Source organism: Haemorhous mexicanus, chromosome 17 (genome assembly GCF_027477595.1).
Source record: "Haemorhous mexicanus isolate bHaeMex1 chromosome 17, bHaeMex1.pri, whole genome shotgun sequence".
Classification (NCBI taxonomy): Eukaryota; Metazoa; Chordata; class Aves; order Passeriformes; family Fringillidae; genus Haemorhous; species Haemorhous mexicanus.
This window is the reverse complement of record NC_082357.1, coordinates 6,427,033-6,444,741: the sequence shown is the minus strand read 5'-3', so window position 1 is coordinate 6,444,741 and position 17,709 is coordinate 6,427,033. Positions and strand designations below refer to the sequence as shown.

The following is a 17,709-nucleotide window of genomic DNA, read 5'->3' as shown; positions in this document are numbered from 1 at the left end:
TCTGGGTTTAGAAACTATGTGCTAGTTAGAAACTGACAGTTACAATTCAACTTAAACATATCAAGACATCTCAGTTACAATAGATGAGCAGAGATAGGTACAGAGGGAGGGTTTAGAAATAGCTGCAGTTCACAATACACAGATATCCCCACAACAACTAGCTTAGGAGAGTAGCAAAACAGTTATCATGATAAATTAGAACACAAAGGAAGTAGTAAATGATGCATTTGGGTATGATTTAAGAAAAAAAAATTCTAAATTCAGATTAAAAATAAATTTGAAAATTTGGTCATCACTTCTCTTTAACAATTCTAAACTAACTTCTGAAGTAGCTTTCAGTATTCAATAGAAGTTTGCAATTTCTTTGCAATGGAAAATACCACAGTAACAGCCCTGCAAGGATGCTGATGTGCCTTCATTTGTACAGTTGACCTGAGCCCCCCTGCACTGAGCTGTGTATCAGCAGGGAAGCCCAAGCAAAGCCTGCAGCAGTTCCCACACAACCCTGCAGAGCAGCTCCCTCCGTGGCTCCCCTCCCTGGAAGCCATGGAGCTCTTCTGCTGGACATGGCACACCACTCCTCCTGCACATAACCAACTCCACCAGTGGCCATCCGACAGTCTAGGCTTTCCCCTCCATGGTCTCACTGAACAATATGGTTGAAATTACAAAAAATCAAGGTTTCTCCCATGGAAGTTTTTCCCTTTACCTACTGCTCTGCACTCCCTGGAACACAGCTCCACCTCTGGCAGTTTCTCCAAGGGTCTATTGCAGAAGGCCAACACCCCTCCTATTCAGTACCTGTCCAGGTACAACAGAACCCCCAGGTTACATGTTAAGAGGACACATCTTTAAGGCCAGTAAGGAGCAGCAACCTAAATAGTATTACAAAAGTAAGAGATGAACAGCAGTCTATAGGAATCCCCTAATATTCCTAACGTAAGTGCAAGCACACAAACATATGCTATAGGTATTTTGTAACTCTGTACAGTAACCATGACAGGAAAAGAAAATCTCACTTCTGTAACGACTGGTACTCCACCCTCTTGCCACAAATTTCCTAGCAACAAAGCTTCTTCTGCACAAGTAACACACAACATTCAGTATGCAGTTAGCAGAATGTCAGACATTTCCTAACAAAAGTAAGAGATTGCTTTATCTTAAAGCAATCAGCCAACTCTATCATTCTAACATAGTTTTTTCTAAAAAAGGTTAGATTCTAAATATCAAGGCCAACAGAACAGAACACCAGAATCCAAAAGCTACCAGCTAAGATCAATCCACACAGTTTCCAATGCCCAGTGGGAAGAATCTGGAGGAGTTGAAACATATCTCCCTCCTTGAAACTCCGAGATCTAGCAACTGCTAGGAAGGAGGTAGGTAAGAACCAATCTACTGCTTGTTATAAATTAAACATTCAGTCAGCAACTGCTGGCCAGTCAGCCAGTGGGGGACATTCAGTTTTTGGACAGAACTACAGTCAGAGTTCTGTTACAATAAGGTCATGCCCCCCTACTCGTTACCATCCCCAAAATAAGCCTCTAAAAGGTAACAAGTAAGCATTACACAAACTGTGAAAGCCACAACAAAAAGGAAAATATTAAAAACATGACACCTAGAAAACCAGTAACAACAGCATCAGCACCTAGTAACATCTACCCATGGTTAAATGTGAAGGTAGAAGGCCGTCAAGAGTAACACTCTCCCCTCTCTCTGTGGCTGGTCTCTCTTCTCACATGCTCACCAATCCACAACTTTCAGAGATGATCAGTTTTACTGCTAAAACACTGGGAATATTCAGATGAAAATTCTAAACCTGGCATTTTTTTAAGTCTCTCATTTCTACTACAAGGAAATTGCACAGGAAAGTTGTGCTGAATAATTTTTATTTCACTACCAAAGGGCAGATAAAAACTGAACACAGAAGACTGGATTACAGAAGTGTCCCATCAAAATGATGGTTCAACAACAAAAAGTCTGCTGCTGCTCTCATCTCCTAAACATTAACACCTTCACTTATCAGTTTCCATATACCTGTATTTATTTTTCAAAAATTTCCTTTGCCTTAAAAAAAATTACAAACAGTTGGCCACTTACTGAGTTTTTCGGTATATCTTGCTCAACCTTGGAAGAAAACACTGAGAGGTCCCCATTGAGTATAACCTCAGCCAAGGAGTTCACCAAAGGAGCATAATGTATAATCAGAAAAACCTATTGAAAGAAGAGCAGAAAAAACATCAGACATAAATATAGAATACATAGTTTCACAGCTTAACTAGCTGAACATACTATTGACCTTGTTAAGCACCATCTTTAGTTTACACGTAAGTACAACTGGTAACAGCTCATTAAATCAACTTCAAAACAAAGGAGACAAGGGTATCTGACCTTTCTCTATCTTCGAAGCTACCTAGTTTTACTAATGCTTCATATTCTTTTCTCCTTCTGAGAAGTGTAAATTCTCTCTCTCTTCAACACCTTTGAAAGGAAAGTTGTGTGATATTCTAGCAAGGAACTCATTAAAACCATTCCAGAAATTTTTTTTTTTTTTTTTTTTTTAGAAAAAACAAACTGATTATGGTGCACAGCATCCCCAGACCCTCCTGTGTGCCAACAACTGGCCAGACTCCAGAAAGTTCTGTGCACACAATCACTGTGCAGTCATTCATGACTAAAGGCCATGCACTAGGCTGAGCTGGATCAGAAGCAGCTTTTCTGGCTCTGAAATTGCAGCAAATCAGTGTCAGCTACACAATGGCTACAGAGCACAGGAGTAAGGACCATAATGCCTGGAGGACTGAAGCATTTGACCACAAGTGCTTTGGTGCTTTACCAGAGTTCTCTGTTTACAGTGGCTGCTTCATTTTGAGCCAAGGCTTACAAGTCTAGGTCAGCAAACAACTGGCTCCTGGACAGGACCAGCTCAGGTCCAGCTGCAATAGACTTCTGTCAGCTTATAGCCATTCTCTTCACAGGAATATCAAGACTGGATGCCTTATCAATGGTTCTAGCTGTATAATTCCCAAATAATTCCTAAGTCATTAAACCTAATCATTGCTTTGAAAATATTTAGCTAAATGTTCTCCACAGGTTTTCTGATTAAAGTCAGAAGTATTCCAGACCTCCAAAAGGGAAGTGATTATTAGCATGTAGTGGTGATCTACATAAAGTCACAACACACTTCCAAAGTGCTTTGAACAACCTCCAAATCACTTGAGATTCTGCCAATCCAGCAAGCGTTGCTTGACTGTCCACAGGCCAGTTCTGGTTCAAGAACAGCACATGTTCCCTTTGTCACAGCGGCTGAGAAATCCCAGCAGTGCATTTTCAGGTGCTGGCATGAGTCTCTCAAGCATTTGTGTCTACTATAAGTGTAGTGCCTAGAGCATAGGCCTGGTGTCAGGAACAGAAACAGTCAACAAGGTTTGGCAGATTCCACCCCACCACAGACAAACTCCAGGTTAAAAGAGGTGGGAGATGTTTTTCTGCCAGTCACAGAAACAGTCGCTTCATTTTCTCTGTCACATCCCACTCTGATACACAAAATTTGTTCTCAGTTCTTTATGACTACTTCCATTTTCTTCTTTAAAGAGAATGAAGAACATAGATACAAATCCTGAAGTGATACCTTGTTGATACTTCCACTGAAAGCAAAGACTTGAAAAGAAGTCACAACTGTATGATGCAGATCCCTTTGGTTACAAGAAGCTGCTGCTCCCACAGTTTTAGCTGTGGTAAAAAACCCTCACACCACCACAATATTTTAGGTTTAAATTAAGGAGCACCAAATTATATTCTCCTAGGAAAAAAACCCAAAACCCCATACTTCTAGCAAAAAGATGAAATTATGGGTCAGATGACAATGAGTGCCGAAAAATTCTAAGATCAAAGAAAAAGAAGTACAAATTCTATGAACATAAGTAAAAACTATTTTCAGACAATGTAATTTAAGAAAATCAGTCTTGCAGAAATGCACTGAAGACAACAGGGACAACAGATGAATTTTCTCCACAAAACAAAAAAATCTACTGTAGAACTCTTAATTTGAAAATGGGTTCCAGAAGGAAAAGGTGGTGGAACTGATATGAGTAAGAAATAAGTACTTAATTACAGATTTAAACTATAGGCATAATAAAATTCATATTGTAAATTGAGAGAAAGTGAGATTTTGGTATTGGTGGTTTTTGGGGTTTGGGTTTTCAAAGAGGAAAATTCAAACCTGAGATTTTCCATAGCTTAAGCAGATTCAAAGTGCAATACAGCATCTAGGTAAATTTAATCTGCCATTGTACCAAGTTCTGACCCAGCATGTTGCATGTCTATTATACTTTATTAATCAGGGCATGTACGTAATTTGAAATGCTCTAAAGGTCACCCTGGGCAATGGGATCCACAGAAAAATTACATTAACTTAAATAAGAAGCTACTTTGTCTGCCAAAGATGTTTTACTTTCTTTTTCTTAATGCAAACTGAAAGGTTAGAAATTTGTTTTGATGAATTTTCTTTTATGTTTTGCGAAAATGATGAAAATACACTATTTAATACTCACAAGAGTACTGCAAAATCTGTTCTGAAACAGGACAAATATTAAAATACTTACTTGAGAAAGAAGGTAGAGAGAAACCTGGAAACTTATTTTTGGACGCTCTCCACCCTACAGAAAAAGTTATGAAAAATGCTTATTTATACAAAGAATTTATATGGTTTAATGTTTTATTTAAAATGAAACTTGTGTTGTTCCACATTCTGCTACAAAATATTCAGAAAGCATCAAGCTCTTTATCTTTAACATTCACTACTGGTAAACTATTTGAAATGGAGACTCTCCAAATAAGCATATCCCTCACTCTTGATTAAAAAATTGCAATTAATTACAGTCTCTCATGGTCACTTCAGTAACTTAAACAGCTGAGCATCTGAGAAGTACATTATTTGAACTAATAGTAGTATAGTGAAAACCATTCTTCTCAGTTAACATTCATTAAAGACTGCTAATTAGCTATTCAGATAGCATGAAATATTACCCACAACAAACAAACTAATGCAGGAACCTGTGCAGGTTTAAAAAAATAGTTTCTATTTCACTAAAAACCAGTTTTAGTGAAATCAGCACATAATTTAAAGGCTATGCTTTAAATATAAATTCAGCTACACCACATTAAAACACAGCTTCTCTACAAATCGAAGAAATGAGTATCAAACCCAGAAGTCTGTATTTTCTACACGGATAGATTTTCAGATCATGGCAAATTTGCTTTTTCTGCTTTTGCCAGAAGACAAGTTAGCTTATCAGAAAAGGAAATCGCACATCTCCCAGTGTCACAGAAATTTAAACCCTGTTCCAAATTTGCAGTTCTTCTTGGTCTCCACTACTGTGAGCTTTTAACCACCACGTCACCCAAAACAGCATTTTTTTGGTGTGCTCTTGAATTCCATTTCAGGCTATTTCCTCTACAGCCACCTTCTTTAAGCTGTTTCATGGAAACCACACATCATATGCCTACTGCCCAAATCACACTGCACACTGAAAGCAAGCAGCACCTTTGAGAATTAACTGTTTGCAGGTATTAGCTCACCTTGTCTTGATTTACTAATGAATACACGTAGAGGGGAAGAAAGAGCCTATTAAGTAGGTGGTCTGTCAGCACATCATTTAAAAATTCACAGTTAATGATAAGGATATCATTAAGGTAATGCAAATGATCAAGATGTTCTGCTACCAGGTCGCTCAGTTTGCCCCTATTTCTGTGCCTGAAAAGAGAGCAGAAATGAAAAATGATATGTGATCAATTGTGATAGGGAAAGAATTAACCTGCATCCCTGCCACAGATCAGCTGAGTCAGGTAGGCTGCCCAAAGCAGATGTTTCAGTGAAGTTCAGTGAAGTCAACTAATGCAACTGTTAAACAGTTGCCTGTATTTTCTTTAGGATGCATGCATCAAGTTTTTGCCCCAAGTTTTCACAAGACCTGTTTTTACAAAGCTTTGCTTCCATTGCCAGTTTTCACAAGCCAACTACAAAAATGAGAAGTTTTTTTCCCCAAAAATTAAAGAATTAGGTGTTATATTTAACACCTACCTCTTCACTTTAGGAAAGCAAGAAACACACGGCCTCTCTAAGGTGGGGGTGGCAAGACAAACAAAGAACAACCTGAATCAAAGTATTTCTGTAGCTGATAGTGGAATATTACAGCGTCATGTCAGGTTTGACAGCTCACAATCAAGTTCACCTTTCTAGTTTAAATTTTTTCCTAGAATCTTTTCAGAAAGCTCTTCCAATGAGATGACACAAAGAAAAAAGGATGTTAGAAAGACAAAGATTATAAGATTGAGAAGCAAAAAATACCTGTTGCGTCTTCTGGATATCTGCAATTTTTAGCAGAACAAAACAAAGACAAAGAAAAGGCTTGCTTCAAACACTAATTTACTTGTAGAGATACCAGCACAGATCAGGCACACAGCACTGTTTCCTCGAAGAATCACTAAAAACCTTTAAAGAGTGAGAAGTCTAAACTGTCTACATGGGAACATATCTAGAAACTAACTTAACTGGACTACTACAGACAAAATAAGGAAATCATTGACATCTGGGAAAAGCATTTGCATTCAACAGGCAGCACTGTAAAAGCTTACTCTTCATCAGTCTGCACGCAGTTATCCAGTTCTATCACGTGGCTGCCAATAAACCAGACTAGGTTGGAGAAATAAGGAACTGCAGTTTTATCTCGAATGTAATGCAGCATAGGCTGGTTGTCCACTGAAGAGAAATCATTAAAAAGAAAAATCAGACACCAATATTTTTTATTGCTTTTTAAGAAATATAATAAAATATCTTTTGAATTTGATTACATGCTAATTTTCCATGAGTATACACCTGACACAATCTTAGGCGTGAAATGGAAATCTACAAAAATGTCACATCAATTCTTATCTGGCTTGAATGAGCCTAATGTTGATATATTTACAGATGTCCGAAAATAAACAAATCTAGTGGAATTCAGAAAGGTTCTTTTAGCACATTATTTATTAAAAAGAAGAGAGAAGCGCAAGAATAAAGCAGTAATGCTGAGAGTCAAGCTAGTTAGACTTACATGACACTGCATTAAGGAACACAGGAATCATCAGTGAAGGAAGGGCAAAAGAAACAGATAACAGTTAACAGGATTAGGAACTGGGATAGTGACATCCTCTAAAAGGGTTTAAAATGCTAAAGCACAAAGCATCTAAACTAAAACATACGGGGTAGCAGTTAGAGCAGGATATATGCAAACAGGTAGTCAGAAAATGATCAAACCTGAAGATCTGAGTTCTGCCTTTTCAACTGTAACCATTATATCACTACAACATTCAATGAAAATTCTAGAAAAGTAATTTTTTAAATAAAAATACTTAGCTGCATAAATATATCGCAAATAGGATAGGAAGCCTATAATCTGCTCTTTTTTGTGAGCTCATATTTGCATTTAAAGTTCCTTGAAGTAGAAGGCAAGTACCAAGTGCCCATTTGTCATACAAGAAAGTGTTGCAGCCAACACTGTAAAGACACTATGTAGGCTATCCAGCCATTTGCAAAGCAAACAGCTCATTGTTTTAAAAAAGACCTCATATGCTTCTATGAAGACTGCCAAACCACTTCTTCTCTTAACTGACAGAAAGTTGTGTAAATTAAACATGTAATTTAACACGTAAATTAAAATGTAATTTAATTTATGAACATATTCCATAATACATATTACCTTATAGCATGCTGATTTCAGAGGTAGAAGTTCAGAATAACCTTTTTTTTTACAGAGAACACTGTGAACAGTTTATTAAAAATCTTAAATATCCCAAGAAAAATTTAGGGGGAAGTGACTTTTGGACATTCGAGTTTGGAACAGACATTCTCAAAGTAGTGCTAACGTCAAAGTTCAACCAGGTTGCTGAGGACCCTGCTGAGTTTTGAAGACCTCCAACAATAGAGATGCCTCAGTTTCTCTGGAAAACTCGTTGCAGTGCTCAACTACTCTCAAATGAAGATTTAGGTTTTTCCCTTATGTTCTACTGGAATGCCCAGCAGAGGAGTTTGACACAGCAGCCTCGTGGCCTTCACTGAGCACCTCTGGGAATGGTCCAGCTCCCCTTGAGACTGGAGTGACTGCAGCACCTAACAGTTCTACAGTCATTTTAATGCACTTCCAATCCAAAAGGGAGTCATGTTGGTTACTGCTTCATACAGAAGAAAGCTCAATTTTACGAGTAAAAGAAAATTCATATTCTTAAAACACTCTGGTTTTGGGGTTTTTGTTAGTTTACTTTTAAAATACAGTCACATTCTGACCTCTCTTGGAAGGGAAGCTAAAGTTCGTTTTGTATGCCTGACACTTTCGGGGGTTTTTTAAAACCAGGTTCATTGGTGAGAAAATAATACTATTTACAAGTACATACTGCAGGTTTGGGATAGTTGTCACAAAAGTAAAAAAAGTAAAAACTTGTCAGCATGTTAAGCTTTTCAGTCCCACAAAACAGACAGCAAACCCTCACAGATAAATAAGTGAAAGTTAAACTACAATGAAACAAGATTTGTACACATACCTTTTTTAATATATAAAAAGCATACCTTTGTAGACATTTAAGGTTATAGTCCTAACAGCAATCCTGACCATGCTTTCAGGGTGGTTAAAAAACTTAATAGCTTCAGTGTACAAAGCAAAGTCATTAGTGTGCTGTAACAAGAGGAAAGAAAATATTTATTCATTAAACATGTACAGAATATGGTTTGGGATTCTGTATAAATTGTTTTCCCTATACTAACTTGGTATCTTTACCTTCTACTTAAGTAATCAAAATGATTTTACAATGCACATTCAGCTGCATTTGTAGCTCTGCACTAAGATGAGCTGCTTTAAGCAGCAGAACTTCCCAGGATAGCTGCACACATAGCCAGTGCTTTCATGCCCCCTTCTGGCAGAAAACAGAGTGCAGAGAGGAAAAACCCAGTTCAACTCTGCCCTTTGACTCAGCTTTTTGGACTTTGATTAAACCTCTTAGAACCAAGTGATGCAATAGAAAAGATCCTGTTTATGAAAGCACAAGAAAAGAAAGCATAAAGTAGACTTTAAAACTACTGAAATGAACCATTATAACACTAACTTCCAGATTTTTAGTTTATTATAGTTGTAAGAGGACAAAGCCATGCTTGTGCAGAGATCCTCACAAACAAATTCACAACCACTGGTATGGCCATTATAAAAAAAGAAGCAAGACATTATGAGACAAGAGACTAAACAGAGCATGTGCCACACTCCTATCAATTTCTAATTCAAGTCCTCTTATCATTATACTGCAACTTTCTTTACTTACCTCATTATAAAAGAAATGTACAGTATGATTATTGAGTTTCAGGGAAAGAGTTTTCAAAAATGATATGTAATATGCCATGATCTCCTCATCAGAAAAGTCAAATTTGTGGACAATAATAGAATTCACATGGTTATTAGAGAGCAGGTAGTCTGGGGAAAAAAAAAAAAAAAAGTATTTACCATGGTTAACAAAAAAAATCTCTGTGGTAACAGGCTGTATTTAAAGTGCCAGCGAGAAAGCAACAACCTGATGGCTTGAAGATCACAATTTTGAGCCAAACAGCTCAAGTGATGCCTTTGTGCATTAATATAAAGGATCTGCATCCTACAAAGGTCTTTGCTCCCAAGACCAAGACAACTGAGAATATACTTCATCTTTCCCAGTTCATCTAATAACACTTAACTCTTTTTCTTCCCAAGTCCCAACTCTCCAAGGGTTGATCATGACTTCCATAACAGTTGTGGAATACTTAAAATTATTAATTCTCCATCCTCTATGTATTTTCCCAAAAACTTTGAAGGAACCTCCTGTGGCTGACTGAAAGCACCAATGATGTCAGAACACTTACATTATAAATTACACACCAGAGTTCCACCTCATGACCTGTGGCAGCAAGTGAACATTTCAGATCACAACTATTTTGACTTAAGGAAGCCCTTGGAATGGTCTAAATGCTTGTTGTACCAAAAAACTACTTTTGCACCTCTGAAAATTTACATTCCAAGGTATTGTGGAATCAGTTTACACCATATTTTTGGTATAGTTCAATTTAAAAGACTGTTAGTAATTAATACAGTTCTGTGCAGGAGTACTAGGATTAAATTTCATTGAATGAAAGGGAATCCAATCAAATCTAGATCACTTCATCCTAAGCAGTTTGGAAGTGTGTCCTTACACAGGGATGTTTCATGGCTGATGTTCTCAAAAAGGATGTTCAGAGTCTGCAGCAGCTGCACACACACATAACGACCTGACTTCTGACGCAGGATGTTCAGGAAGAACTCAAACATATTCTTCTCCAAGAAAAAGCTGAAAGAAAATAAAGGTGTAATTAAGTCACATGCTGTAAGTAACAGGAACATAATTCGGCTAGGAGCAGGGATGATTCAAGGCAACACTGACAAACAGCATGTTTTGCTTTTATGAAGAATTACTTTGCAAAGTTGCATCTGAATAACAAAAGAATATCTTTCAAAAACCCTATACAAAACAAGAGGGCTTAAAAATTCAAATTATGCAGAAAAAAAGGTATCAAGTAATCAAGGTCTTTCTTACTGTATTTTTAGTATATTCAATTTATCAGGCAGCTCTAAATACCACAGGTAGAATTTGTGGTATTTTAGGTAAATTGAAGCAACGTGAGATTAATAGATGTACTGAGTAAATCTGGACCCTAAAATAGGCTAGAGTTCATATTTATATCAAAAGAATGGAGAGTCAAACAAAAGCAGTACTTGAAAGGGGCTCTGGAATCCAAACACTTTTTAGAAGCAGCAGATTCTTGTATGACATGAATATGAACCTGCTCACATATCTACTACAGGACACATCTTTCTACATATAGTCACAAAATACAATCTTGGAGGAGTTAACAGTAACAGTGAACAGAACTCTGTACAACTCCAAGAATTCTTCAAACACAAAAGCAGAGTCTCAGAGAGAACTGGCTCAGGATACTCACTCAAACACTGAGCTGTCATTCTGATCCCCCCAGATCAGGATCTCTGTGATGGAACGAATGGTCTCCACCAGCAGGTTGCGGTTGTGATCCGTTACAATCGTATTTTTACTCAAAATATGATACATGTACCTAAAAGAGAACAGAAGCACAAGTAATGTGCTATCCTGCCACTTCCACATGCACCATGTCTGTCTTTCATCACTGTACCAATGCAGACACACACATATGCACACACCAAGTCTAATAGTTGTACAAATTTAAAACCCTAAAATTTCCTTCTAATACTGATGCAGAGAGAAAAGTAATGGTTAAACAGAGTGACAAAGGAAACATATATCCCCCAGCCAAATGACTTATGGGTGCCTATGCATATGTTAGCATAGAACTAGAAACTGTGCAACTGGTCCCAGGGTACTTCTGCAAATTTCTTTGCAATATGTTGAAGTCAAAGGAGTGATGAGCAAGAGAAATAGAAACAGAAGAAGCAGGTAAGCATGCAGTAGCTGACATGGAAAAGTGGCAATGAGGTCTAACCCTTCTCTTGAGTGGCACATGAGTTCAATCCCTTCTCTTGCCTGCAGAGCCCCGTCACAGACTCACATCAATTTTGTTAATATCAGGACCCTCAAAGACTATTCAATCACCTTGGCAAAACTTCATCAGGTCTCTGGTCCTTTAAGTACTCCCAGAAATCAGTATTTCCCAGAAACACTGATTGGAAAGGGGGTAAAGTCCAGCTTTATCATTTCAAAAGGCAAGAGTTTAAGACTGTCTACTGAAGCTTAAAAAAGGGTATGTCTATATCACAAGTGACAGGAAGCTATAGAAAATGCAAGCCCTTCAGGTTTTAAGTCTCAGAATGTTACTCTTCAAGGAAGCACTTTTTTTCCCCAAGTAAGTTGTTACATCAAAGTACCAACCTACTTCTGTCTTGTTATTTTCTTATGTCTCACCAAAAAAAAAAAAAAAAAAAAAAAAAGAAAAAAAAGAAAAAAGAAAAAAGAGAGATGGGGTGGGAGCAAATTCTAATAAAAGCACAAAAATCACCACTGCTTTTCTCCCTCTTTTTTTTTTCTTTTATAGAGTGATTAAAGAAAAAGGGCAAATATAACAAAGGTGCAGAGTTTTGAAAATAAATTAAAAACCAGGAAGGGAATTTCATGTCATTTTTGAACTGCACAAGTTTGGATTCCTAAACACAGTTCCTATATTACTATGCTGTGATTGTACTGAAAACGAGGAGTAACACCTCAGCATTTCTGTGCAAATATTCACAAGTGTTTGGAAAGGACAAGAGATTTCCCATATTATTCATCTTGCCACGAATAGTGGAGTTAATCAAACTTCCAGGATCTAATTCTGTGACAACAGCCTCTGTCCTGACCCTGGGGCAGCCTTCATTATTGTTTTGGATTCCATGAGAGTTTGTTCAGTGATTCAGACTAAAATTTTAGGAATTTCATTGGTAAAATTTTGCCAAGCTTCTGTAAGGTTCCAAAAAACACAGTGTATTTCTAAAAAAAAATTTTGGGGAGTCTGGTTTATGGCTTAAAGTAAGATGCTTAGGTCAAAAAACAGACTTGAAATCGTATTTCAAAAAACAGGATTGCCATCAATTTTATCAACACTAAAAAACTGAATCACTGCACTGGGCAAGCATGCAGCCAGAGACTAAAATGCCATTTAACTGAATACTCATATGAGGCTGTTCCAAATATTTATCAGACTTACAAAGACAAGATATTACCTAGTTTCAGAACCTTTTGCTTGAACTCAAAAAATCTCTCACAAACACACAAGAACTTTGATCATATTTACAAATGATTAAAAATCTGTCAAATTCGATTTTGGGAGCCTTCTTCAACCACTGAGCTGCCACTGAGTTGGGCAGAGTTTCACAGGACTTGCAGCAATAAACAGTCTGTCCTCACAAGCCATGCAGGGAACAGGTGCTATTTCAGAGAAGCTGAGAGTAAAACACTGTGTGCTTACTGCTCATGATATTACTTAACCATCAAGCAACAATTCTGCTGTGTTGAGTACTGCACAAGGACACAAGAGGTAAACAGCCCTCAGAAGTTCACAGCTTTCACAAACTTGAAACCACATGCTCCCTTCCCTCACTCTCCTAATCAGCAAAGTGGTAAAGCCTGCACTACATTACCAAAGCCATTATCATATTATATATATCACCAGCCAGCAAAGAGGAGGAAAAAGGGAATAGGTGGCAGGGGGTGGAGAGGTGGAGGGGGAGTTGTCATTTCTTAATCTTTCTCTTCAGTAAAAAAAATTCTCTCCCTCTTCATGGCATTCCCCCCCCCAAATCAACACTCATTTTCAAATCCAAAACAGTCACTGATCACACTGAAACCACTCCAGGAAAAGTTGATCCTCAGCTGTGTCCTACAGTCCTAACGGCCTGGTCACGTGCTGTACTACAATAGTCATTAAATAGCAAGGCAGAGAGCACCTGGAAATCCTCTTCCACTAATCTGAGGATCACAGCTCAAGATTCCTTCTGTGGAGACTGACAGTGGGATGGCTCACAGTGAAGATGTGAGAGCTTAAGGCTGATCACCTGTGAGAATTCCCGGGGTTTCTAAACCAACACATGGCACACAAGCCCTGGACAAACTTCCCACGAGGGCACTTTGTGCATCATCAGGACAGTGAATCAAATGACAGCACAAACTCAGTCCCTGCTCTGAGGATGCAGCAGTTAATGGAGCAGAGAACATCTGAAGAGATGGCAATTAGATCAGTTCATTCCACAGTAATTGTAACAACTTCCTGAAACAGTAATTAATACTATATTACTTCACATATTTTAGACTATTAATATGAAGTCACATAGAAATTATTACATCTGTGAACATATATTTCTCATTAATAAATTGCATTATACAAATTTGGGATTAAAGTTTACACCAGCAGTAGAATGTTGGGTATGGGATGCAGTGGGAAGAACAACAAGCTATTTTAGGAGCCTATGGAATATAGGGCATTACAAACACAAAAAGCAAGAAGCATTTAATAGTCAGGAATACATTATCTCCAAATTTATTTACTTAGTAGCAGCATTACAGCAAAATTCCTTAATTTGCTAAGGCACTGATGCACTTAAAGGAAACCTGAGCTTCACCTTCAAGCTATTCCTTTTTATTTCCTTTTTTATTTATCCTATTTGCTTGAAAATGCACAAGGAAGCACAAACATACTTGTTTCTCTTTACAGACACATGAAATACTGTATGATGAGAACATGAAGTATCACACAAACACAGTATTTTTGTATTTAGATAAATCCTTAAAGGCTGTCTCTAAATGCAGACTACAGAGGGATCAGGTTTCTGCTTCAAAACACAAAACTATCAAAGAGGAGACTTTTGTCATCTCTGTATCTGAAGACTGGGTTTAAACAAAAACACATCATGCAGGAAGTGCCAAAGCACTCAATACCATCAGAATCAGTGGGAGATGTTGCCAGCAACTTAAACAAAATTCTGATTAGAACCCATGCTCAAAGGGGTAACATAGTAACTCATGAATATTAAATTTGCATATTAATGACTTTCCCACTTATTACTTACAAAAATACACTAAAACAGGTACGAGTTTAAGAAGTCGAGCACTCAAATTTTAAAAGCCCGGACCTGACCATAACAGGCTTGCTCCTTCACACTGCCTGCAATCAGGTAATTGCATATTGTTCTCACAGAGGACACCTGATGCATAGCACAGACAGTGCCTCAGGAAATGAATCACCCACAAAAAAAAGACTTCAAGCATACCTTTATGGACACTGCATCTGACCAAGGCATGGGAAATGTTCAGCACCCAATTTTAATGGCATGGAACCTTTTGTGCAATCACAATGCAATTAAAATACCAAGTGCAGAAGCAACCGTGGGAAATGTGCTTGACATTAGCAACAGGGCTATGTAAAATACCATAGAAAACTAGGGGGAAAAGTCTGACAAAGAGACACAAAAAGATCAAGTTCTCTGAGAAGTACCCAGGCAGTGAGTAGCACTGTGCCATCCTTCTCTAGATGGCATTTCAGAAGTTGGATTAAATTTTACTGTTTTCACTAGCTCAAGAGACTGTATAAAAACACCTAATACAAACAGCCTCACAATTTTCCTTCAGCCAATCCATTCTCTGGCATGAACTGAATAGCAGGAACTGAATAGCAAAATTTCAAAAGCAAACCTCAAACAAACTACATTAAAGCTGATGGGAAAGGTCCAGCATTTACTGACAAAAAGCAGTAACACTGCTACTATCACTAAGCATGTGGACTGTTTACAATTTTGACTAAACTCTACCTTATGCAAGTTTAAAAATAAAAATGTTCCCACAAAGCTAGCCCAGACTGATTTCACCCCTGTAACATAGCATAAAATACCTTTTACAGGCTGAGCTAACCTGTAATGGCAAGGCAGGTGTGTTGTGCTCCTTCATATGGAATACAAAATGGGGCTTTGATGAGTTGAAAAGATGAGAAGATAAACAGCTTATCAAGTGAGCTTACTGAGACTTTCTTTCTTTCGTGACCCCAAAAGAAAGGCTCTCTGACCTTTTTCCTTCTGTTACTTTACCCACGTCAATCCTTGGAAAAGACCTAAATTTCACCTTTCCTGTTTGCATCTAGACAAAAGCTGAAATTCACACAGCCTGGACAAACAAACACTTAAAATATACATAGTATAAACAGATTAAAGGTCTCATCTGTCCTTTACATACAACCATTTCAGATTCATAATTATAGAAATCACATGCAAAAAAGCACAGACCAAAGCTCGTACTTCAGTAGATAAATATATACTTCAAGTCTCTGATAACAAGCCACAGCACTTACAGCCCAATTGCCCATTGCTACAAATGAGGTAGGGTGTCATTTTTCTATTCTCTGTGGCCCCAACAGATCATATGGACACATTTTTCTGACATGTGAAAGTAAGTCTCACTCTTTTTTTTTCCTAAACTTAAATTCAGTTTTTCAAATTTCATCACGCATCAGCATTCTTGCTCTATCTTCAAGTCAGGTATCAAAGCCAGACAGAGCTAAAGCTCCACTAACGCTGAGTAGTACACAGTAACTACTCCTTGTATGTTCAAGAGAACATTCCTATGTTTACATAGGAGCAGGACTTTTCCCCTTTTTCCTGTAAAATCAGACTACATTGGCTTGCTAGTCTGACCTACAATGCTTTCAAAATTATTTCTGCAATGCTACTGCCTCATTAGTTTTGTATTCATGGGCTTTAGTTCTGTGTCTTTGGTAAAAAGCATTACATTTCAGATAGTCTTGCTCATTTTGAATACTTTTCCAGTTTAGAGACAAGGACCAGAATCCATAAATCATCTTTGATAAAGCAACTGCAGGACCCAAATCTTGTACAGGGCATCCTGCTCGTTACTGTCAGAACCCATTCATGCTCTCCTTGTAAGATGACTGAAAACTACTAGGTACTTTTTCTCAATGAGCTACATAGTCACAGTCATTTCATTTAGAAAGTGCTTCATCTCTCAATGACCTCCTTTTCTCGTTCAGTACAAAGAGAAGCTATCAAGGTGGTTCTCATTTTTCTTGCAATAGCGGAACACTTGAAATGGAACAGGGAAATCAAATTTTTATCCCTTGCCACCCTTCCAACTCTCCAGTGGCAGAGCTGAGAAAAAAACTATTCCACCTTCTGCAGCCAGCAGTAACGCACGGCTGTGGGGCTCCAGAACACGTTATAGTTCTCAAGCTCAAAGCTTTCCTTCTGGAGCAGCTGCTGCGTCCTGCAGCCCAGGGCACACCGAGGCCCGAGCGCCGTGAGTCACTGCTGACTATGGACCTCCCCACACACCCCGGAGCTGCGCTGCTCACGCTCCGGCACCAGCCCCTCGCCTCCCCGCCTCAGCCGCCACCAGGAAACAAACAAAGTTCTCCCTCACGAGGAATGTGGTATTTCTCGTATTTATGACGCCTCGCACTCTACTCCACCGAAGACTCTGTGGCATTACTAAAAACAAAACAAACACGTATGGCAGCCCGGAGTGCGACATTACATGACGAGCTACGTCTGCCCTGAAGACCTTCTGGGACAGAGAAGCCGGTTTCCGTGAAGCGGACACCAGACCACAGAGCCTCCGACACCGGGGACTGCTCCGGGCGCTTTCCCCTCAGGAGAGCTGCGGCAAAACGCCCCGGCGAGGGCAGCGAGCGCCTGGGGAGCGTCGTCCGCCGAGCCGCCCTCTCCTCTCCCGGCCCCGCAGCCGGCTCCGAGGGAAATCTGCCCCCAGCAGCTCTGCGGACGGAGCCCGGCCGCAACCGCCCCCTCCGAGTCCCCTCACAGCTCCGCCATCCTCCGTCCTCACCACCGCCCCGAGCCCGCGGCCGCCCCCCGCTCACTTGAGGTGGTCCAAGGAGTGGATGCTGCGGGCGGCCTTCCCGTGCCCGCCGCCCACCCAGCTGCGGGAGCGGCCGAACATGCTGGCGGCGGAAGGCTACTCCGGCCCGCGGGCCCTACGGCCTCATAGCCCTTCGGGGCGAGCGGGCGACCGGCGGGCGGGGACCGGCCCGGAGCCTCGGCGGCGGAACCGGCGCGCACGGCGCATGCGCGGCTAGGGCACGCCGGAAAACGCCGGCAAACGCCGGCCCGGCCCCGCCCGCGGACTGCGAGTCCCAGGGAGCAC

The 17,709-nt window shown here is 39.4% G+C and overlaps 1 protein-coding gene across 10 annotated transcripts in view; it reads right to left on the bottom strand.

Annotated features, from left to right (window-relative positions):
• Window positions 1–17,636, bottom strand: part of CLEC16A (C-type lectin domain containing 16A) — a 61,181-nt gene extending 43,545 nt beyond the window's left edge. For 7 of the 10 annotated variants that reach the window (XR_009488658.1, XR_009488657.1, XM_059861904.1 and 4 more), the window contains exons 1-9: window positions 17,426–17,635; window positions 11,024–11,152; window positions 10,238–10,371; window positions 9,343–9,491; window positions 8,600–8,705; window positions 6,634–6,757; window positions 5,578–5,752; window positions 4,602–4,655; window positions 2,098–2,211 (exon numbers count right to left, since the gene is read on the bottom strand). Coding sequence is in view for 8 of the 10 variants with exons in the window: in XM_059861904.1 (XP_059717887.1) it covers window positions 2,098–2,211; window positions 4,602–4,655; window positions 5,578–5,752; window positions 6,634–6,757; window positions 8,600–8,705; window positions 9,343–9,491; window positions 10,238–10,371; window positions 11,024–11,152; window positions 17,426–17,505 (1,065 nt within the window). In the remaining 2 variants the exon portion in view is untranslated. Of the gene's footprint in view, window positions 1–2,097; window positions 2,212–4,601; window positions 4,656–5,577; window positions 5,753–6,633; window positions 6,758–8,599; window positions 8,706–9,342; window positions 9,492–10,237; window positions 10,372–11,023; window positions 11,153–17,425 lie in introns of all 10 variants that reach the window. The other 3 variants (XM_059861905.1, XM_059861912.1, XM_059861908.1) reach the window with 2 other exon arrangements.
• Between the last annotated feature and the right edge of the window lie 73 nt (window positions 17,637–17,709).